A 23,426-nucleotide genomic window follows, 5' to 3' on the forward strand; every position below is an offset into this window, starting at 1 on the left:
ATACAAAAAAAAAACCATAAATAACAGACTAATACAACTTTCTTCAAAGAACATAAGAAAAAAGAAAACTCTGTGAGTATCCAAACTGCTCTTCGGTATGACTTCACACCATTTTATGTTAAGGTAAATAGGTTGTGCTATTCATCTTACCGAGGTTTGTGTCTCCTTTTGCAAAGCCACATTCGAATAGTTTTCTGCATTTTAATGCAGGCTTCAGCTCGATATTTTATTTTGTTTTTCACTGTTTGAAGAGGAAAATATAATGATAGAAAATTATTTGGTTGAAATCAGACATGAAGTATCTTTAAAAAAACCACTCATTTCCACAATGCAATTGTAAAGTAATATACAATTTTGATGATTATACCAGAAACAAAATCAGCCATCTTAGCATTTCTTTAATTCCTTATACTTCTTAAAATAAAAAGCACTTCATGAATACTGCTAGATGTAACATTTTATTTTATTTCATTTTTGTCTTTTTAGGGCCACATCCACAGCCATGTTCCCAGGCTAGGGGTCGAATCAGAGTTACAGCTGCTGGCCTACACCACAGCCACAGCAACACTGGATCCTTAACCCACTGAGCAAGGCCAGGGATCAAACCCGAGTCCTCATGGATGCTAGCTGGGTTTGTTAACCCCAGAGCCACACCAGGAACTCCCAGATGTAACATTTTAAATGTATTATTTCCTTATTATGCTACACTAATGCTTCCCAAACTCTCCTAGGCAATATCGGTCCATGAAATGTGAACAAGTGCGTCTTGTAAATAGGATGCACTTGTCAAATGAACTTAGGAGAAGCTATGTGCTATATCTCCTTTTGGAGATTCACAATGAACATATAGTGTGAGGTCTCTAAAAATCCTGTAACAAAGGATTCTATTGAACTTCAGATACCCAGAATATCCCACACTGATCTGATTTTCAAATATTTCTTTCAGAGGTTCCCCATTAACATCCTACAAAGATTCTGGCTAATTACTGACTTGAACTACAAAACACAGTCCACAAGCGAATGCTATAGTAGACATAACTTTAATATCATATGTTTGCCATCATAATGCAATGTTTAAAGCTAAAGGCATTTAACTATAGTGACAGATATGTGCATAATTCACTTGCGAAGGGATAGGATAAGAGTTTCTGTTATCTTTCCTCTTTGTTACAGTTTTGTTTTTGTCTATAGCACAATTGAACATCAAAAGACCTCATGATTGCATGCATATTGCTTGCATGATTCCTTTTTATTAGGTCAAAGGAATATTTTTTAAATTAATATGCAGCAGCTTAGTGAATCCTTTTCATGTGCCTAGCTCTGTTCTGTGGAGAATATGTGGATGAGGAGGCAATTACAAATTTAGCAAACCAACAGCTCCCTACTACAGGTTTGCCAGAGACCCTCAGGTATCCTAAATATTTTGTCCCTCATCCTTGTTGTGGGTCAAAGATAATTAGTTGTTACAACATCCTAAGACTTTAGACTTTGTCCCATATTAATGGAAAGTCTTAAAGGCTTTTTGTTAGAGACTCTGGGAAGATAAGTCTAGGAAGTCAGAAAAATCAGTTTGGGAGCCACTGAAGTTAAGATTCAAAGGAGAGGAGCCTCACTAAGACAGTGGCAATAAACAGCAAAGAATGTATGGTGTTTGGAGAGAAAATCAACAGTTTGTTGACTGGCAAGATTTCAGGGACAAAAAAGAGACAATCACAGTTCTGAAATTTTTAGTGTGTGTTCTGGTGGTGCCTTGCAGGTGGAAAGAAAAGTTTTGGCTTAAGTCTGAGAGTCTGGGCTATGGTGTGGGGATGGGAGAAAAGAGAGAAGGAGGGGGAGAGAGGGAGAGGGGAAAAATCAAGATAGTGAGTTCTGTTTTTTTAGGACACGATAAAATTAACTATCCTATAATACATGCAATTAAAGAAGATAAGTATCTTACACACAAAAAAATTTAAAAACTGTCCACAAGTACTAATTGATCATCTACTACATATAAGATGTTACAAGAGGAACCAGGGACACAGTGAATAAGCAACACAGTCTCTGTTGTCCAGCACTCAGCACTGAGGTAAAATTTTAACATTCCATAGACAAATTCATTTCCAAAGTAATTCCAGATCTTGGTGTGAAAAAAAACACCTACATTTAATGACTGAGAGCGAGCACCACTGAACTTTCTTCCAGCGACTGCAGATAAGCCAGTGATTGACTCTCTTAACCAGCTCTGCTAAGTGGTCAGGGTCGGACTTCATAATCTGATCAAATTCTGCAAACTAGGAAATAAAATAATTGACTTTCAGTATCAAAAGACAGATGTGTTTAAACATAGAAAGAGGTACAAAATAACTAGAACTCAAACCCAAAATCTAACTTTCTAGAAGTGGTCACAAGCCCATGAACAGACACGTCTCAGTGGGTACATAGCAAACCCTAACCCATTCAGCTGTATTTTGCTGCCTTTCTTTTCCTTTATCCAGGACCTTTCTTTTGAGGGTTCAGGGGTGGGAGGAGTTACTCATTGCTATTTAGCAGACTCAATAATAAAAGTAGAAAAAAAATCTTTTTTTTTTTTTTTTTCCTTTTATAGCCACACCTGCAGCATATGGAAGTTCCTGGGCTAGGGGTCGAATCGGAGCTGCAACTGAGGCCTATGCCTTAGTCACAGCAACACTGGATCCTTAACCCACAGAGTGAGGCCAGGGATTGAACCCACATCCTCACAGAGACAACGTCGGGTTGTTAACCCACTGAGCCATGACAGGAACACTGAAAAAAATCTTAAATGACAATTACAGATGCCTGGCAAAAAGGTTAAACAGAGAAAAGAATGAAAAAAGGGCTACTATCTCTCTGATTTGGCTCATCCGTAACCTCAGATAACTATACAAGTGAAGGTCAGCTTTATAAAATCAGGTACCACCAAAACTCTTACGACCCTCCCAACTCACATTCTTAATATGTTGAGATAAGAAATTGCTACTAAGACACACGCAACACAAATAAAACATCTATTAGGTTACTGAATAATAAAATACATTATTTCCACAATTTACTACCAATTTACATATTAATTTCTAACCTTTACCAAAAATCCCACTACAGTATACTAAGGGTGTTACATACCTATCAAAATAACAGCCTCTTATAATCATAGTTAAATTAAAGGTAACAAAATGAGGAGTTCCTGCCATGGCACAGTGGGTTAGGAATCTGATTGCAGAAGCTCAGGTCACTGTGGAGCTGTGGGTCCAATCCCTGGCCTGGTGCAGTGGGTTAAAGGATCCGGCATTGCCGAGGCTATGGTACAGGTCACAGCTATGGCTCAGATTCAGTCCTTGGCATGGGAACGTCCATATGCCATGACTATGGTCATAAAATTAAAAAAAAAATTTTTTTCAAGTAACAAAATGAGATTAAAGTTCTGTGAAAATCTGCTTTGCAGTTCCTGTTGTGTCTCAGTGGGTTAAGGACCTGTCTTTGTAAGGATGCAGGTTCAATCTCCATCTTTGTTAAGGGGGTTAAGGATCTGGTGTTGCCATGAGCTATGGCATAGTTCCCAAATATGGCTTGGGTCCAAGGATGCTGCGGCTGTGACACAGGCCAGCAGCTGCAGTTCCAATTCAACCCCTGGCCTGTGAACTTCCATATGTCACAGGTATGGCCATAAAAAGAAAATAAATAAATTAATTAAATAAAATAAAAAGAAAATCTGTGTTGCACTTCCACTGTTCCTTCTGCTGATTAATTTTTCTAGAGGTAAGCAAGACATCTACCAGGCTCTTAATTCTAAAAAAATTACTACAGCCCTTAAATGAGAAATGTTGAGTTTATGATAAATAGGTTAGGTTGATTACTTAGCTAACTATGAAGACTTATTCATTTTTTCTTAACTTTTTTCTCTTATAAGAGATGGTATACATTCTCTGCAGTAAAAATATCATAGGAAAGTGCATACACTGGTAATGTACTACACAGATTGCATCTTATGCCCCAAAATGTGAAATCTGATTTATTTATTATGAGTAATTCAGCCTTCAAGTACTAAAGATATTTATTCATGATTCTGCTAAGTCAAACAAGTATAGTTAGCTATTATATAATAAAAATTGTGTTAAAAAGGATGTAATTATTTAATCAATGTTAAAGGAGTCAGGAATGGTGAAAATATTATGAACAGATTATGAATAGTATTTAAGAATTTCTGTATTGAATATATTTAGTTATGAAAGTCTATAATTCAATATTGTCATAGTATAAGAATCTGTAAATACCACAAAAACAGAAAAGTAGTCCCACTTTCTGTATGTTATACACCTACTATGTTCTAATAGATCTCGTTATCACCATGAAAACTCAAAAGTACTGTGAAATTCTTAATTATTGAAGACTGAATTAGTATGTTTTAGAAAAGCTTTCAACTTGCTTAAAACAGAATTATTTTCTGGTTAACCCTTTTTAGTAAAAAAAATTCAATTAAACAACACTTTGGGAGTTCCCATTTTGGCACAGTGAATCTGACTAGTATCCATGAGAATGAGGGTTCGATCTCTGGCCTTGCTCAGTGGGTTAAGGATCCGGTGTTGCCATGAGCTGTGGTATAGGCCAGCAGCTGCAGCTCTGATCCAATGCCTAGCCTGGAACTTCTATATGTTGCGACTGCGGCTGTAAAAAGCAACCAACCAAACCAAAAAAACAAACAATACTCTGATGCCAATACTTTCAAAGCTGAAAAAAACTGTATAGACTGTTAACATTGTAAAATTCTCAACATTATAAAGTTATGTGTTACACATATATGCATGCCCATAGTGATCATCTAATTTAAGAACATTTAACTAAACACTTAAAAATTTTCACTGACTCCCACTATCCTTATTAATTACGTTAAAGTTTAAAATAAAAACATATTTACCTTGCCAGGTCTAAAAAATACTTTTGTTAACCCAAACTTGTAGTCAATTTCATTTAAGCCCAGGGCTTTAAAAAGAGCCTGAAAAATAAAAGTTAAAAGCCAATAATTCATTAATAAGAAAGACAGTTTTAGCTAAGAAATCTCAATTTAGGTAGTCTTGTACCTTACAAAATAGTCTTGGGTCTAATCTTGCAAGCTTATCCGGCATATACTTCTTATACATGTTGTAGAGTTCATGAAATGAAGCCCGTGATGGAAACCCGCCCTGCATCAGGTCCAAAACAGACACCATACCTAGATTCAAAAACACAAGCTGTTGTCACCCTCTGTGCACAAGTCCAAAGACAACTTGTAAATGAGCAAAGAATCTTAAAAATTAATGTTTAGAAAGGGTAGTTTATAGAAATTATGAGCAGTGAAATATTACATAGTAAATACCACACTTAAACTCAGTATGCCACTGTAGCCAAATTTCACCTAAAACCTGCCTGACCAACTATTTTCTAGAGACAAAATATTGGTCTAGAAATCTCAAATCTAGTTTGTATCTTTTTTTTTTTCCTGCAAGAAACCTTTGTGTCACAAATCACAGTATAAAAGGCAAAGACCAGCTACTTTCCAAGTCCTGAGGATACGTATGGAACAGATTCCTGATGGAGTTTCCAAGACAAGTTAGACACTTCCCCAGTTCTTACCAGCACTTAAACAAAGCAAATGGAAAAGAAAGGAGAGCTGTTTCACCACAAAGATCCTCTTTCAGTCACCTCCCAAGGAACTAGTCCATTGGGGTAAAGAGTCTACATACAGTATGACTCTAGTAAGTGACTGATTTGAGCCTTGAGTCAATGTGAGCTTTTTATCTCAGGAGAAGCATAAAATAGCCAGCACTTTTGTTTATTAAAAAAAAAAACCTGGGTTTCAGTCTACTGGACTACTGAAATCAATGAAGAAACTAAGATTATTCAATAAAAAGTGTTAGGACAAATGGCTAAACATTTAGAAAACAAAAATAACATCAGATCCTTACCTCACTCCTTATACCAAAATAAATTTCTGCTGGTCAAAAATTTAAATGAGCAAAATACAATTATAAAATATTACAAATGAGTGTATTTTTATTTTAAAATAATCTCATTAGAAAGACAGACTCTCTAGGCAATCAGATTGCATTTCAACCTGTCTGACTGGCAAAGGTATAGAACCCAATGGTAATTGGCAACAGTGAAAGCGCACAAAGACACAGACCTACATTCTTAGTGAGAGAGAAAACCAGCACAACAGTCTTAGATGGCAGTCTGTAATATTTATTTACATTATTAAATTAATATTAAATTTTAACAACAGAGGTTTATGCCTTTGGCAGAGTGCTTTCCACTTCTATAAATCTATTTTACAACTCACCACACATGTGGGCAAAGATACACATAGCTTACTGGGTCACTGCTGGTCACAGAAAGAAAACAGAGAAACAACCTAAATATTAATCAAATTATGTTACAACCCTACAATAGAATATGATATATTAATTAAAAATAACAGGAGAGTGCTTTAACAAGTATAAACTACCTGTTACTTTACGTCCAAGACACAATTAGGTAAAGTGGTCACTCCTGAGAAGTGAGACTTCTTTTTACTCATGTTATTCTGGACCATTTCATTTTTGTTACAGTGGACATATATAACTATTCTAATTTTAAATATAATATAATAAATATATATTATATGTGATATAATTCCTAATATATATATTATGTAACAATGTAATAAATATATATGTAACATAATTTCTAATATATATTACAAAAATATATCATAAATATATACAATTACATGAAATTTAATATTAAATTTAATACACTCTAAAGAAACACATAAAGGCAATTGTTCCCATGGAAAGAAACCTCCAGGACTAGACTTTGTTTGGGGCTCTGCTTGGAGAAATAAAAGTAAGGTTTGGTTGGCATTCTCACAACTGGTGCCCATTTATAACAGATAAACAAATGTGTGTCCCAGCCTCTGAGTCCCTCGGCTTGCCCTGTACCTACAAACACAGGAAGTGGCACACAGAAGTTCATTAAGGAATTTCATGGAGGAGTTCCCGTTACGGCTCAGTGGTAATGAACCTGACTAGTATCCATGAGGATGTGGGTTCAATCCCTGGTTTCACTCAGTGGGTTAAGGACCCAGCATTGCTGTGAGCTACTATGTTGGCTGCAGATGCAGCTCAGATCCCATGTTGCTACGGCTGTGGGATAGGCCAATGGCTACAGCTTCAATTCAGCCCCTAGCCTGGGAACCTCCATATGTTGCAAGTATGGCCTTAAAAAGACCAAAAAAAACAAAAAAGCAAAAATGATCTGAAGAAAATATTACAAAAATACATCCATCTATATTCATGTAGGAATACAATGGACATGAACTTTGTGTTAAAATTAGTCCCAAATAAGTCTTTATTTCTAGACTGTGCATTTCACTCAACAAAGATTTAAGAAGTCTACAGAGTTCCCGTCGTGGCGCAGTGGTTAACGAATCCGACTAGGAACCATGAGGTTGCGGGTTCGGTTCCTGCCCTTGCTCAGTGGGTTAAGGATCCGGCGTTGCCATGAGCTGTGGTGTAGGTTGCAGACACGGCTCGGATCCCGAGTTGCTGTGGCTCTGGCGTAGGCTGGTGGCTACAGCTCTGATTGGACCCCTAGCCTGGGAACCTCCATGTGCCATGGGAGCTGCCCAAAGAAACAGCAAAAAGACAAAAAAAAAAAAGACAAAAAAAAAAAAGGAAAAATAGACAATGGATTTCCATGTAGTCTAAATGACTGAGACGAGAGGAGAGGTACAGAATTAATGCAAGTGCTATAATGGAAGAGCAAAGAAAATAGCCAAAAAAAAAAAAAAAAAAAAAAAAGAAGTCTAGGATATGCTTTGCACTGCCAGATCAGGGATCTGCATACAAGCCAAAACAGACACAGTTCCTGCCCTCAAGTCCTTTACAGATTAGAGAAGGAAAAATCAGATATAATTTATGACTGTGAAACACAGGTGCTCAGCACCTTTACTCAGGCCCCATGCTAGCTGGGGACATCAGGAAAGGCTTCCTGGAAGTTCCCATTGTGGCTCAGCAGTAATGAACCCCACTAATATCCAAGAGGATACAGTTTTGATCCCTGGCCTCACTCACCCTGCGTTGCTGTGAGGTATGGTATGGGTAGCAGAAACAGCTCCGATCCTGCGTTTCTGTGGCTGAGGTGTAAGCCAGTTGCTGCAGCTCCAATTTGAACCCTGGCCTGGGAACTTCCATATGCTGTGGATGCAGCCCTAAAAGAAAAAAAGGAAAGGCCTCCCTAAAATGACCATAAGCTGGGACAAGAAAGATGAAGATAAAAAGGAAGTAAGAGCTTCTCGAGCAGAGGAAGCACCAAGTGGCCCAATGGCCAGAGGCAATATGGAGCATTTAAGGAACTAAATCATGGGGCAGAGTGATTTAAGGATGAAGAGAGAGAGGAAAGGAAGGAAGCCACGGACATTTGGGCCAGACCACACGGGGCCTCATAAACTACGAGGATTCTGCTCTTCACCGTAATATAATCAGGAGCCATTACCGAATTTTAAGCAATAAAAAGTCATGATCAGACTTGACTCGTAAGCAGCAATTCTAGACTTATGTGAAGAACAGGCTGAGGAGTTTCGAGGAGAACACTTAGGAAACTACAGCAAAAGCCAAGTGAAAGACAGTTACAGCCTGTATTAGGACTAGGACTTGCTGTTCGCTAAGAGACTAGATCTTAAATATTCTTACAACAGACAAGCCCTGGAAATGATGTGACCCGATGAGAGTTTTAGTTCATACTAGGGTGGGAACCACTGTGCAATGTCTAAGTGTATCAAATCTACACAAATGGAATTTACATGATGCTAGGTGCTTATTATATTTCAATAAACCTGAAGGAGTAAAAGACACAGTCTTTATTCTTTTTATTATTTATTTATTTATTTGTCTTTTAAGGGCTGCACCTGGGGCATATGGAGGTTTCCAGGCTAGGGGTCGAATTGGAGCTAAGTGCTGCTGAGGCTCACAGAGATGAGAACTGCCAAGAAAAGGTGATTCAGGAGCAAGGAAATCACAGGTAACCTTATTAGGAAGTATTCTGCTGGAAGCTGAATTCTCTTGGGTAAAAAAACAGTGGAAGGCAGGAAACTGAGGAAGCAAGAATACAATATTCTTGGACAGAAAAAGAGAGACCTGGAGAACAAGAAGTGAGGCCAGAGATAGGGAGGCAGATGGATGGGGAGGTGAGAGGGAATATAGATGACCTGACAGCTTGTCTGAATGGCAACGGGAGAGATCCAGATCCATTCATTTGAAGGTTCAACACAGACAATTTGAAGATTTAGGAGAAGGAGGTGGCAAGGGGTGGGTCCAAAGAGCTGCATTCTTTTTTTTCTTTTTTTTCTTTTTTTTGCTTTTTAGGGCTGCACCGAGGCATATGGAAGTTCCCAGCTAGAAGTCAACTGGAGCTACAGCGCCAGCCTACATCACAGCCATGGTAATTCGAGATCCGAGCCATGTCTGCAACCTACACCACAGCTCACGCCAACACCGGATCCTTAACCCACTGAGTGAGACCAGGGATCAAACCCGCATCCTCATGGATACTAGCTGGGTTTGTTTCCTCTGAGCTATAACAGGAACTCTAAGAGTCACATTCTTAATGAGGAAGCGAGGCACTTTCTACATTCTATCAGGAGGGAAGTTAAGCAGGTAGAGTGTTTAGCAGCAAACAGGTAAGGCTTTGAGCCTTTTAGTAAAAAGATGTGAGTGAAACTGCCTATTGACAGATGCTTAGAGATTTTCAGAGAGCAGGGTGGGTCTAGCTCATGGGGAGAAACAGAACAGGCTAGCCAGGGAAAGCTGGAGGTCGAGGAGGAGAGCCTTTGCAGGTTAGTGATCATGAACCTATAATGGTGCCAATCTGTCTTGCCCACCTTCTCTGTGTAGATGAGCAGAAAGAAGAAAATTACATTCATCCACAGCTGAGGTTCTATGAAAGGGGTCAAGGGCAAATCAGACTCGGGGAGCCTGAAGCTTATGTGACTGGAAAGGAAGCTCTAACAGAAAAGGATGGAACTACAAATTACAAAAGAACACAAAATCAGGTCCACAGCTTTGGAAGGAGCCCGTTCAAATACAGCAGAAGCTAAAGCCACCTTAGCTTTGTAATGGGTCCACCTCTGAATGAAGCAAGATAAGGAGTCAGGGAGGGAAGAAGTGTCCCCAGAGAGGAGAGGCAGGGGCAGGTGGGGAGGGATGGAGGATGGGCAGCAGTGAAGCAAAACAGAGTGCTCGGTGCCCACAGCTTCTGTGACCCAACAAGGCAGAATCTGCCAGCAGCAGAGGAAGCAATAGTTCAACCAAGCACAGAAAAGGTTCACAGAAACTGAGGGCACTGTGCTGTTTTCCTTTCTTTTTTCCCCCAAGTGATGGAGTGGGAGAGCAAGAACACCAGAACCAAACCCCCGACCCAGTGACACTCAGGGAATTAACCTCTTTGGGACTGAGAAGGCCATGGACAGCAAGCCCAGAGGGAGATCCAGGTTTACAGTTAAAGAACTTTTATAAATTTTACTGCAATGATGGCAAACAGTTCATTTTTTATTTCACAATAAAACTCTAACCCAATCTTGCTCAAATAATTTGCTGGCTATGCTTTCCTTCCTTCCTCCCTCCCTCCCCCTCTCTCTCCCTCCCCCTCTCTCTGCCTCCCCCCCTTTTCTCCCTCCCTTAGTTTCTTCCTTCCTTCCTTTTTTCTGGCCACAGAATGAAGCAGCTTTATGTGGGATCTCAGTTTCCAGACCAGACCAGGGGCTGAACCCGGGCCACACAGTGAAAGTGCCAAGTCCTAGCCACTTGACCACAGGGAACTCCCCATGCTCTTCTTATAAATGAAAGAAACATAAAAATCTTACTGCATTTAAAAATAATGAAGATAGCTATGAAGTGTTTGAAAACACTGGACATATTAAACTGTATTTGAATGATGACCCCAATACACACTAATACAGATTACAAAAATAAAGAAATACCTGAACATTGAAGTTGAGACAAAATCTGAGCACCTTCAAAGTGGTGGCTTGTCATCTTTAAATTAGGTTTGATACAACGAATAAAGCTTGCTCCCTAGGACAATAAAGGCACTTTTAAAAAGCAATAACAAATAACATTCTTATTTTCCTATTTCAATGAATACTAGCAACTTTCAGAGAATACTACCATTAATTTATGAACCTCTTTTAAGATCATCACTAAGGAAATTAAAACAACTAGCATACAGTTATATGTAAAGCTGTTATACACTACTAATAGAAAAGTACAACAATTTTGGATTTGAGTGCCAAAAAACTTGTGTTATTGTAAAAAGTCTTTTCGCAAGATGACACACATGACTATATTCTACATTGAAAGGTATTTATATGCTGTTTCTGGGATAAGAAAACTGTTCTATGACAAGATGAGTAAATAAAATTATGCTTCTTCAAATTTAGGCCAAAGTGTTAAAAAAAAAAAATTCTACCTTTCTCATCATTCTACTTTAAAAATATAGGTCCCTGAACTTCACCTCTGCACATATTAAAGTTTCGTTTTTGTTTTTTTTTTTTGTCTTTTTTTTTTTTTTGGCTATTTCTTGGGCCGCTCCCGTGGCATTTGGAGGTTCCCAGGCTAGGGGTCTAATCGGAGCTGTAGCCACCGGCCTACACCAGAGCCACAGCAACACGGGATCCAAGCCGAGTCTGCAACATACACCACAGCTCACAGCAACACTGGATCCTTAACCCACTGAGCAAGGGCAGGGACCAAACCCACAACCTCATGGTTCCTAGTCGGATTCGTAAACCACTGCGCCGCGACGGGAACTCCGTTTTGTTATTTTTAAAAGCTTAACAGTATGCATTTAAAATCAGTGACCACATAATGTAATGCTGAATGAGGCAGAAAGAACACTGATAAGCACACAGTGAAAGTGTTGGGTACTGAAGCTAGTATATTAGACATCCAAGTAGCAGTTCCTCTTCAGAGTTGATATCTTCCAAAACTGGATAGTTATTGCAACAATGATGCTTGCTGCAAACACTTTTAGAATGCTTTTTAGAAATATCATCCTGGAGTTCCCTTCTGGCACAGCAGGTTATGGATCTGGGGTTGTCACGGAAGTGGCTCAGGTCACTGGTGTGGCTAGGGTTCCATCTCTTCCACGTGGGAAGACCCAAGTCTTTCTTTTCTTAAAATCACAAATGTTATCTAACCATTTTACAGAAGCATATTTGGGTAATAAAAATAAGTACCTCCTCACCAAACTTGGTTTTTAAACAACTTTGATCCTTAAGAGATAAATATCTGCAGTGAGAATACTTTAAGAAATGAGGATATTCAAAATAATTTCTTAATGGTTTCAAAGGAAGTCTAACAAGTTAAGCAATGATAGCACAGAGAAAATAAATATTTGGCTTTTCAAAATGACTATCTGAAAAGGAAGAGTACTCAGTTAAACTCTGTGGATTTGTTTTAAAAATAAGCCTTCTCTTGAAATTATGTCTCATTTACATAACCCACATATCAAATTTTTTTCTGTGGTGAATTTTTCTTTAAAAAAACAAAGGGAACTAAAACATCTAGTTTTGTTTTGTTTTTTTAAAGGCTCCTAGGAAATACTGCTTCTATTACAGACCTTTAGGTATTACGTCCATTTTTTCCATATCAACACCATCGTGTTGGAGAATGTTACCACCAGAATAAAAAAATGAATTCTATTCACTATGATTAATTCTAAAAAAATAATTATTTTCAGCTTCCTGAAGATATAGGATAATCCTAATAACACTCAGAGAATCTATATATTTAGAAAATAATTTGCACATACATATCTGACCTTTCTTCAGAACAAACCTAATCAAATGACAAGTATTTTAAAAACTGATTATTTTTTTTTTATCTTTTCTAGGGCAGCACCCACGGCATATGGAGGTTCCCAGTCCAGGGGTCTAATCAGAGCTGTAGTCGCCGGCCTAAGCAGAGCCATAGCGACTTGGGATCTGAGCTGTGTCTGCGACCTACACCACAGCTCACAACAACGCTAGATCCTTAACCCACTGAACAAGGCCAGGGATTGAAACCGCAACCTCATGGTTCCTAGTCGGATTCGTTAACCACAGAGCCACTACGGGAACTGGCCCAAAAACTTTTTTTTAAATGAGGGAATTAGGTTTTAAGTGAATTTCTAATTATTCCAGGTTTACTATGCTTATTACTATGCTAATTATGCCAGGTTTACTATGCTTATTTTTAACTGTTCCAGGTCTACCATGCTTATAATTACTACTAGAGCTTAAGAGGACCATTTAAAATCCGTCTTGTTTTTTAAGTGTACTCACAGTACTTCGAAGTTTATCCAGAAGCAAATTTAACTGTGTCTGTAAAAGAAAGGAAATCATTTTATTATTTCAAAAAGCAAAAGTACACAGTATCATAAGTAAATATTAGTGCTTCAGCAACAGAATAAAATAGCATGCAATAACACTGATACATAGCACATGATAATTTAACAACTTCTGGTACACAAACTTTTTAACAGAGTAACATGAAAAATGCATGGCTAATATATAATACCAAGAACAATAACTTCCTTTATATATAACTCATATAGTTATAAAACTGAAAATCAGCAATAGTAGACAATGTACATGCACACTTGCAGGTAGAGAATGAGGATAAAATATACAGGCAACGAAAGAAGTAAATGAAAATGCTGGTGATGCATTCAATGAGGAAACAATGGAGCAGTATGTGAATGTGTGACTATGTGGCAAGCTGGGTGTAGCTTGTGTCAAACTCCAATGAGAATGAAGAGATGTTTAAAATATACAGAAATGCTATAGATTAGGTTTATTTTATATAACATCAATCTTAAACGAAACCATCCTGCCTACCTTTTAAAGCCCTCTTAAATGTTTTAAAGCTTTTCACAGTTCAATTATTTTTTTAAAGGCAAGGATAATTTTCTCAAGAAAATTCCACTACGGACACTACAAGTAGTTACTATGCTCTCCTTTTTAAAATAATATTAAGTGATTATAATTTCCTTTGGCTTAATTCATTAAAATCATGTGTTTACTTCTCTGTAAATTAGGTAAAAATGTTATATTGATTTTATACTGAGATGCTTATTGTACTACTCACAAATTAAGATGTTACCTCCTCAATTTCAATATAACTATATTTAACAATAATAACAGCTATAATTTACTGAACGCTTTCTACGAGTCAGGCACTTCTCAAAACCTTTCAAGGGCAATAACATTTGAATCCACACAGCTTTAATTAAGGACATATTATTAGTCTCATTTTAGGTGAAAATGTGGAGGCCCAGAGAGGTAAATGACTTGTCAAGATCATGGAGGTATGGGGTGGCAAAACCAAGATTCCAACAAGGGCCTAACAGCAAGGTTCATGTGATACTACAGCACACTTCAGACACAGGTTTCAGTTACCAAAATGGAGTGAATTTGTCACTGGATTTAAAAAAAAAAAATACAGTCACATCCCACTTAACTGGCTGACAGAGTTCTGACAATCTGAACCAGTCTGGACCAGCATACAACTGAAAAGCAAGTGAACGAGCCACTAATTTGGAAAGAAAACAACTGTCACAAAGCTATGCTTCTTAATCCATAGACTAAGCACAGTAGTCTCCCCCAAAATGGGGATAAAGTAAGTCAGAAGAATAGAAGCAGCAAAAATAAATGACAGCATCTGAGAGGAGAGGGAAGAATGTCAATTACCAAAGAACAAGAGTCAAAGACCATAAGGCATAGGGTAAATAAACAGCCTTATGCAACACATGCTTTATTTGTACTTTATCTTTATTTATTATTTTTTGCTTTTTAGGGCCACACCCACAGCATATGAAGGTTCCTAGGCTAGGCGGCCAATCGGAGCTATAGCTGCTGGCTCACGCCACAGCCATAGCAATGCAGGATCTGAGCCGTGTCTTCGACCTACACCACAGCTCATGGCAACACTGGACCCTTAACTCACCTAGAGAGGCCAGGGATCGAACCTAATTGGATTCGTTTCTGCTGTGCCACAACGGGAACTCCTATTTTATCTATTTATCTGTTTGTTTATGTATTTGTTTCCTTAGCTTTTTAGGGCCATACCTGCAGCATATGGAAGTTCCTGGGCTAGGGGTCCAATTGGAGCTACAGCTGCTGGCCTACACCACAGCCACAGCAACTCGGGATCTGAGCCATGTCTGTGACCTACACCATAGCTCACAGCAATGCCGGATCATTAACCCACTGATTGAGGCCAGGGATGGAACCCCATCCTCATGGATACTGGTTGGATTCGTTTCCACTGTGCCAAAACGGGAACTCCTGTGTTTTATCTTTATTTTAAAGCATACAATTATTCATGTATAAAATAAAAGAATGAGATTTCCATCAAAAGAATTACTTTTTCTAAAACACAAACAGTAAAAGAGTGATGTTTCAATAACCTGATAATGTCGCTTTTCAGTGGAAAACTTTTGGTTCTCAGTGATGCTGTATATCTGAAGTATTAGTATGAATGCTGGACTGTTTTGTTTTATTGCCTCACACAACTTGAATTTAATTTCATGAGCTATTCTACCATATTCAAAAATAAGAATTAATATTTCATCTCAAAGTATCTCGATAAAACATTTTGAAATTTTATTAATAATACCATTCAATTATAGCTTTCAAGCAGTTTAACATGCAAAATACACTGTACTGTAAATAAGCAATTTTAGGGCACTTCAAGTCTCAATACCTTAGTCCAAAGAATTTTAAGAATGTTTTTGTTTTTATTTATATTGTCTAAAATTTCAAGAATGTTCTTTTTTTTTTTTTCTTTTTCTTTTTAGGGCTGTACCCTTGGCATATGGAGGTTCCCAGGCTAGGGGTTGAATAGAAGCTATAGCTGCCGGCCTATGCCACAGCCACAGCAACACAGGATCTATACCACATCTGCAACCTATACCACAGCTCATGGCAACGCCAGACCTTAACCCACTTAGCAAGGCCAGGGATCCAACCTGAATCCTCATGGATCCTAGTTGGGTTTGTTAACCGCTGAGCCACAAAGGGAACTCCTAAATGTGACATGAAGTTTTTAAATTATCTTTTTCTATGCTAAATACTCCACGGTTAGAACCAAATAGTAGTGTTCCATCTCTAAGACATATCATGTGACAGCTCTTTGTCAAACCTCAGAGAATAAATTTCTGATCCCAAATTAAGGAAACAAATGAAGGGTTCTTCAATGTTAAATAAGCAATTTGAAGGGCTTGTGGCACACAAAACATTTCTCTTTTACAGACGTTATTAAAAGCTTTAATCAAATCTCAGTGTAATATGCACACCCAAAAATGCACTATGAGAGAAACCACATTAAAAATGAATTACAAACTGAACCGTTTACTTGAGCCGGGCTCTTCTGAGCATGGCAGCCACACTGTAAGTAGGATTCCACAAAGGCGATCATTTACCTGAAGCCCCTGGCAGTGCCTGCTTTTCCTCTCTCAACTCAACTAGCGCCCTCTAGCCATCTGGAGCTGGACTACTCCAGCTACAACAAAACCGCTGAATGAGGAAGGAAACAGAAAACACATGGGAAAGAGAAGGTTTGAAGGTCAACCAGACAGTAAGCAGAAGTAAGAAACATTAGGAGAAGCATCAGACGTGTTAAATAAGCACCCAGAAAGAACACATTCATAAAACCACAAGATTTCTGCACGATCAGTTACTATGCCCATTTTATGTTGTTTTGCACACAAACATCGACAATGCAGGGTCTGCTCTTGAATCTTACTAGTGGGATTTCTCAGAGTGACCTACAGAATCCACTGCAGGGTATAATACAGTTTTAATGCAGAAAATAAATTCAAGTAACACATTTAGCACAAATACCTTAAACTTGTTTCCCACACTGATGAAGCTAAGTTTTCCTGCTTTTTGTTTAGTATCTTTGTTGTTATTTGTGGATGATTCAAATAATTCCCGGATGAATTTATCCCTGGATTCACATATTAAGGACTCGAGAGACATATGCAAAGCATCATTATTTTTTTCCACGAACTGAGTCTGAAAAATAAAACAGACAGGAATGATTTGGTCCACACCTTGTGATAATATTTCTTAATACAGGGCTAAGAGCACATTTAAGGCAACAGAAATGTACTGTATCTGGTGCTGTCCAACCCAGCCACAAACACCAATGAGGATGTTGAACACACGAAATGTAGCCGATATACTTGGAACCAAATTTTTTTTTTGTTTTGCTTTTTAGGGCCGCACCCATGGCATATGGAGGTTCCCAGGCTAGGGGGTCCAATCAGAGCTACAACTGCCAGCCTACACCACAGCCACAGCAATGCCAGATCCAAGCTGTGTCTGTGACCTACACCACAGCTCAGGGCAACGCCGGATCCTTGACCCACGGAGCAAGACCAGGGATTGAACCCCCAACCTCATGGTTCCTAGTCAGATTCATTTCCACTGCACCACAACCGGAACTCCTGGAACCAAATTTTTATTTGACTTGAATTTAAATAGTCTGGTTTTGTTAGATGTTACTGTATCATTTTGTGTGGCTTCAACATTACATGGTTGTCTCCTGGTAGAAGTTATACTCACAGTTTCATAGCAAACTGCCCCTGCAAAATGCCTGATAATGAAACCTTCGTCATCTCGTATGTTCCTATGGATTGCCAGCTTAGATTTTCTAGGAATCTGAAAAACAATACACACACCAGTTATTAAATGATCAAAAAAACACTTTGAAACTCCCTTTAGGAAACATTTGAGATGTGAAATGCTTAAAATTATGAAGGGAGCTTTCACACTTTATACAATTATACTGCCCCCCCCTTTTTTTTTTTTTTTTTTTTTGCTTTTTAGGACTACACCTACAGCATATGGAGGTTCCCAGGCGAGGGGTGCAATTGGAGCTACAGCTGCTGGCTTACACCACAGCAACAGCAACAGCAATGCCAGATCCAAGACGCATCTGCGACCTACACCACAGCTCACGACAATGCCGATCACCACGATGGGAACTCCCTATACTGCTTTCTAAATACCTAGTAAGCCTTAAAGTACTGGTAAAATCTAGCACATATTTTTGGTTATAACTTCTTAGGAAAAAAAGATAGGAATAAGACCAAAAACAAAACAAAACAAAACCAAGAACATGTAAAACATAGGCATTTTATCAAGTTGACTGCCTGTGTCTAAAGTAGTAGTTCCTGGAGTTCCTTCTGTGGTACAACGGGATCTGTAGCATCTCTGCACCGCCAGGATGCAGGTTTGATCCCAGGCGTGGCACAGTGGGTTAACAGATCTGGTATTGCCACAGCTATAGGATAGGTCCCAAATGCAGCTCAGATCTGATCTCTGGCCTGGGAACTCTACATGTTGCAGGGCGTCCAAAAAAGAAAAAAAAATAAATAAGAATAAAGTAGTGGTTCTTGACCTTGGCTGTTGGATTAGAATCATCTGGAGAAGTATTAAAACTCCCATACTCCCATCAGGCAATTCCTAGGGGTTGCCAAGGTTAAGAAGCACTGCTCTAAAGAAACACCTAAGGAGTTCCCGTCATGGCTCAGCAGAAACGAATCTGACTAGTATCCATGAGGACTCAGGTTAACTCCCTGATCTCGCTCAGGGGGTTAAAGATACAGCATTGTTGTGAGCCACAGTGTAGGTCGCAGACACGTCTCGGATCTGACATTGCTGTGGCTGTGGTGTAGGCCAGCAGCTACAGCTGGTTTGATCCCTAGCCTGGGAATTTCCACATGCTGCATGTGCAGCCCTAAAAAAAAAAAAAAAGGCAAAAAAAAAAAACAACAACAGAAATTGACAAGAACCCTTCCACTGACATAAACCATACACAATGAAGCTGAATGCTTACACAGTGAACCTGAATGAATTTGAAGGAAATGAAATCATTTTCTGGCTATGCCATCTCATTATAATATCTCATATTGATAACATATTTTTAAAGTTTCCAAAATAAAAGATCATATCTGATTGTCAAAATAACCTAAGATTAAGAAAGACAATCGCATTTAAAAATGTACAAGCTAAATCTTTGGAACCTCCTGGGCTTTTCCTGGGTGAGAGAGCTGTCAGATCAAGGAGCTGCCATTCTGTGTGGTAACACCAGCCCGAGTCAGAGTGAGGGCCCCCGAGTCAAGGTGTCAACCTGATTCCCAAATCCAGCACTTTCTCACTATGCTAAACATGACAGGTCACCTAACCTCTCCATCCCAGCCCCCCATCTCTAGCATGGGGCTGCAGGCAGGATCCAGCCCAAGGTGTTACCATGGGGATCAAATATAGCACTTCAGGTAAGATGCCTGAATGGCACATGCTAAGTGCTCAATAAACGGTTATTACTACTTTTACTTTCAAAGAACTACAGCAAAAATAATGATCTGCACAAATCAGAATATACTGTATTGCTCTTATTCTCTTTTGAGGAAAGTGGCCAAAGCCCATTTCTGAGACTTTAGTTCACTGTCCTAGGAGCTATATGTCTCTGAAACCCTGACAATCAGTACCTTTCATAAAGGTAACTGTGCGTTATTAATAAATAGGACTGGATATATACGCCTTCCATCTTAGCATAAGTTTCATTGGGGGATACATATTGTTTTATTTCTATCTCCACTGCAGTAAGCAAGGCAGGCTCTACAGCTCGAGATTAAGGATCAGAGGAACTGCAAGTCAATGGAGCAGGTGGCTATGGGACCAGTCCCCAGGGAAGGTTATCACAACCCCATCAGTGTTTTAAGTACATGCATTCAGCCTATTCACAATCTTGATTCACTTAACTATGTATGGAAACTATGTATGGACTATTTGCTTTCATTCACATAAGCGTCTAGATTCAACCAATCAATGACTGTTATACTGTGCTACACCCTCAACACAATAAACACAAGAGGAAGCATCTGCAACTCTAAGCAGCTTTTTTCTTTTCCTTCCTTCCTCCCTTTGTTATTCTAAGATGAGGCAGCACCCACCTTCATGTATGAATCATCACCCCTGTCTCCCTGGGCTAGTCAGCTCTTTCTGGGTGCAAAGACAGAGATGTGCCTTCATTAGTTCAGGGTGTGATGGTTGAGCATAAAGATAAATAGAGAAGTAGCTGAACTCCAGCCCTATGGTTCACTGCTGCAAGCAAGGGTTCCAGCACAGCTCTACAACTAATGGAAATTTTGGGAACAAGGACTCCTTTCTGACCCTTTTAGATAATGTACTTCTCATTTATTTCTACTGCTCTCTGTACTTGTTTTTCCCTTTAGCTAATTCTACTGCCTCAGTTTCTATGATCCTCTGTGAGTACATTTCCCATTCTAACCCCCTAGGAAAGAGCATCAAGATGTACTGGCTGATCACTAACATGAACTGCTTCTGCCAGTCAGATCCTCAGCCACGAGCTCTGCTGGATTCACAAATCTGCAGACAGTGGTTGCTTGTGACTCCCCCTGGAGAGTGATCAAGGTCACGTGACATGTAACAGAGCATCTGAGGGCCACTTTGCCCAGAAGGGAGAACATAAAACAGGTAAATCTCGGAGTTCCCATTGTGGCTCTGTGATAACAAACCCAACTAGTATCCAAGAGGACACACAAAGGTTCGCTCCCTGGCCTCGTTCAGTGAGTTAAGGATCCAGCGTTGCCGTGAGCTATGGTATAGGTCACAGATACAGCTCTGATCTGGCATTGCTGTGGCTGTGGTGTAGGCCAGCAGCCATAGCTCTGATTTGACCCCTAGCCTGGGAACTTCCATGTGCCACAGGTGCAGCCCTAAAAAGCCAAAAAAAAAAAAAAAAAAAAAAAAGGTAAGTCTTTTAAATAGAAGGGCCCTGATTAGATCCTCATCATCAAAAATAGATAAACAGTCATCTATAGAAGATACTGATCTGGATTAATTACAGAAGATGCTTGTGGTTGCTCTAAGTCCTACACAACTCAGGATTCTAATCATCTAAAAGTTCACGTCTAGTACATCTTTCTAAAAGTTGTTCTTGCCCTGAGAGGGTCTCGATTTTGAAACGGGAAACTCACAGAGAGTCGGAAATGGTCTTTGTGCTTCTGGTGAACTGCAGATGTAAAGTGTTGATCACTTGGCTGTGGAAGGCGATTTTCTTCATCCAGAATATCCAGTATTCCCACTAATCTTGCTTCAATTAAATCTATTTCAAAAAACCATGATTTGTTAGGGTAAAAACATAACATTTTAAACCTACTGATCACAAATGTTGAGGACTGATCAGAAACAATGTAACATGATTCTCTAAGTACTATAGGCTCTCAAAAGCTACAGAGAACAGATGAATCTGATCTCCTATCTGGCAATTTATTAGAAAGTAACACCATGTATTTAATATAGGTTTTAGAAAAACAACCCCATAAAGAAAGTGATTACTGTTATAACATTTGTAAGCTAGAACAGAGGCTGAAGAGCTAGAAATGCCTCCTCTTCCAGATGATACCTATATTGGAAATAAAGTAAAACCACAGAAGTTTTAACCACAGGATTAGCTTTTTTAAACTGCTTTTAGCAGGGATTCAAAAGCTTTCCAGCAAAACTTCGTAAGAGTAGATTTTTATGCTCCTTCTATTCATGTTGTTTGAATTCCGTGTCTGTTCAAATTAACGGTAACCTGTGTTTGCCAGGGGTGAGGGGGAGGGAGTGGGATGGACTGGGAGTTTGGGGTTAATAGATGCAAACTATTGCATCTGGAGTGAATAAGCAATGGGATCCTGCTGTATAGCACAGAGAACTGTATCCAATCCCTTGTGATGGATCAGGATGGAGGATAATGTAAGAAAAAGAATGCATATAGATGTATAACTGGGTCCCTCTGCTGTACAGCAGAAATTGGTAGAACACTGTATATCAACTTTTAAAAACAGATTTTAAAAAATTAAAACTAAAACTAAAAATTAATTCTAACTAAAAAAAATTAACTGTAAAATATAAGCTGCTTAAATACGACATATAAGAACTGTTAAATGGGACAGACTCTAAAAGCTACAGGACATAGGAAGAGAAATCAAGATTCTAACTGCACTGGTCAGAGAATGGCACCTCTTGGGCAATTAGTGGCAGTGAAGAGCGGCACAGTAACTCAGTTGTAAGCTGGGGCATTCTGATAGACTGAGGATGGCATAATTGTGCTGAAAGATACACTGAATAGGGAGTTTCTGTTGTGACTCAGCGGTTAACGAACCCAACTAGGATCCATGAGGATGCGGGTTCAATCCCCGGCCTCGCTCAGTGAGTTAAGAATCTGGCACTGCTGTCAGCTGTGGTGTAGGGTGCAGAGGCGGCTTGGTTCTGGTGTTGCTGTGGATGTGGTGTAGGCCGGCAGCTGTAGCTCCCGATTCGACCCCTAGCCTGGGAACCTCCATATGTCATGGGTTTGGCCCTAAAAAGACAAAAAAAGAAAGAAAGAAAATAGCCATCACTACGAACAGAAGAAATTTTAGGAAAATTTTCAGCACCACTGAATGCAATGCCTTGATAGGAAAAATAACTTCCAGCAACGTAAAACCTCTAGAAAACCCCTCTCCAATATCACAGTTTTAAGTCCCCAACGGGAAATATCAGTCACAGAATACACAGAAATACTAATGAGGGAGCTCCTGTGTGGTGCAGCACGTTAAGGATCTGGTGTTGCCACTGCTGTGGAGGAGGTTTGATCCCTGGCCCAGAAACTTCCACACGCCATGGGTGTGACCCCTCCAAAAAAAATTACTGGTGGAAAAAAAAAAAAAAACGTACCTATACAGTCCTGATTATCCACGTAATGTACTTCATTCACACCTAAACCTTCCTTTTGATAGAGTTCTTGTTCCTGGAAGGAAATAACCATCATCACAGATATGGAGAGACAGGAAATGAACTCACTGCTTTGCGCTGTTATCCGATCATAACATTTGTTGATAAGTCCGCATACAAAGGTTCATACCAGCTGACTCCGGGGCTTAGAAGTCTTACAAAACGTTAGGGAAGAAACATCCTTGCCCCTCAAGCAAGGTGAAAGCAAAAATGACACAGCTGACATAATGTGATTTCCACATTGGAAAAATTCCTTCTTGCAGATCAGCACACTTCCTAAAACAAGCTGAGCAACAGCCAGGAAGAAATACAGGGATCTGTTTCTAACCATTCAGATCCAAGACAAGTCTGGAGCTTTGAAACATTTTTAGCAATTCGAAAGTTACACTTCTCAGTGGAACAGATCAGGGCTCAGGGAACATTCTCTGTGAGGGCCAGAGTAGGTATTTTCAGCTGTGGGCCACACTGTCTTTGTCACAACTACTTAATTAGGCCACTGCAGGGTGAAAGCAGCTGCAGTGAGGCTGCATAAATGAGGAGGCGTGGCTGTCTTCCAATAAAACTGCATTTGCAAAAACAGTCAGCA

At 39.2% G+C, this 23,426-nt stretch overlaps 1 protein-coding gene across 28 annotated transcripts in view; it reads right to left on the bottom strand.

Moving 5' to 3' along the window:
* The window catches only part of MYO6 (myosin VI), a 143,107-nt gene that overhangs the window by 24,185 nt on the left and 95,496 nt on the right, over positions 1–23,426 (bottom strand). For 27 of the 28 annotated variants that reach the window (XM_005659429.4, XM_005659428.4, XM_085009647.1 and 24 more), the window contains 10 exon segments: positions 22,784–22,856; positions 21,061–21,188; positions 17,621–17,716; positions 16,895–17,068; positions 13,334–13,372; positions 10,991–11,084; positions 5,076–5,206; positions 4,913–4,990; positions 2,144–2,273; positions 151–241 (listed from right to left, as the gene is read on the bottom strand). In XM_005659429.4, the coding sequence (XP_005659486.1) occupies positions 151–241; positions 2,144–2,273; positions 4,913–4,990; positions 5,076–5,206; positions 10,991–11,084; positions 13,334–13,372; positions 16,895–17,068; positions 17,621–17,716; positions 21,061–21,188; positions 22,784–22,856 (1,034 nt within the window). 28 annotated transcript variants of the gene reach the window in all.

Source organism: Sus scrofa, chromosome 1, assembly GCF_054392235.1.
Source record: "Sus scrofa isolate SSC_HxYL_T2T_F1_AM1 chromosome 1, Sscrofa_HxYL_maternal_Yorkshire_Landrace_v2.0, whole genome shotgun sequence".
NCBI lineage: Eukaryota > Metazoa > Chordata > Mammalia > Artiodactyla > Suidae > Sus > Sus scrofa.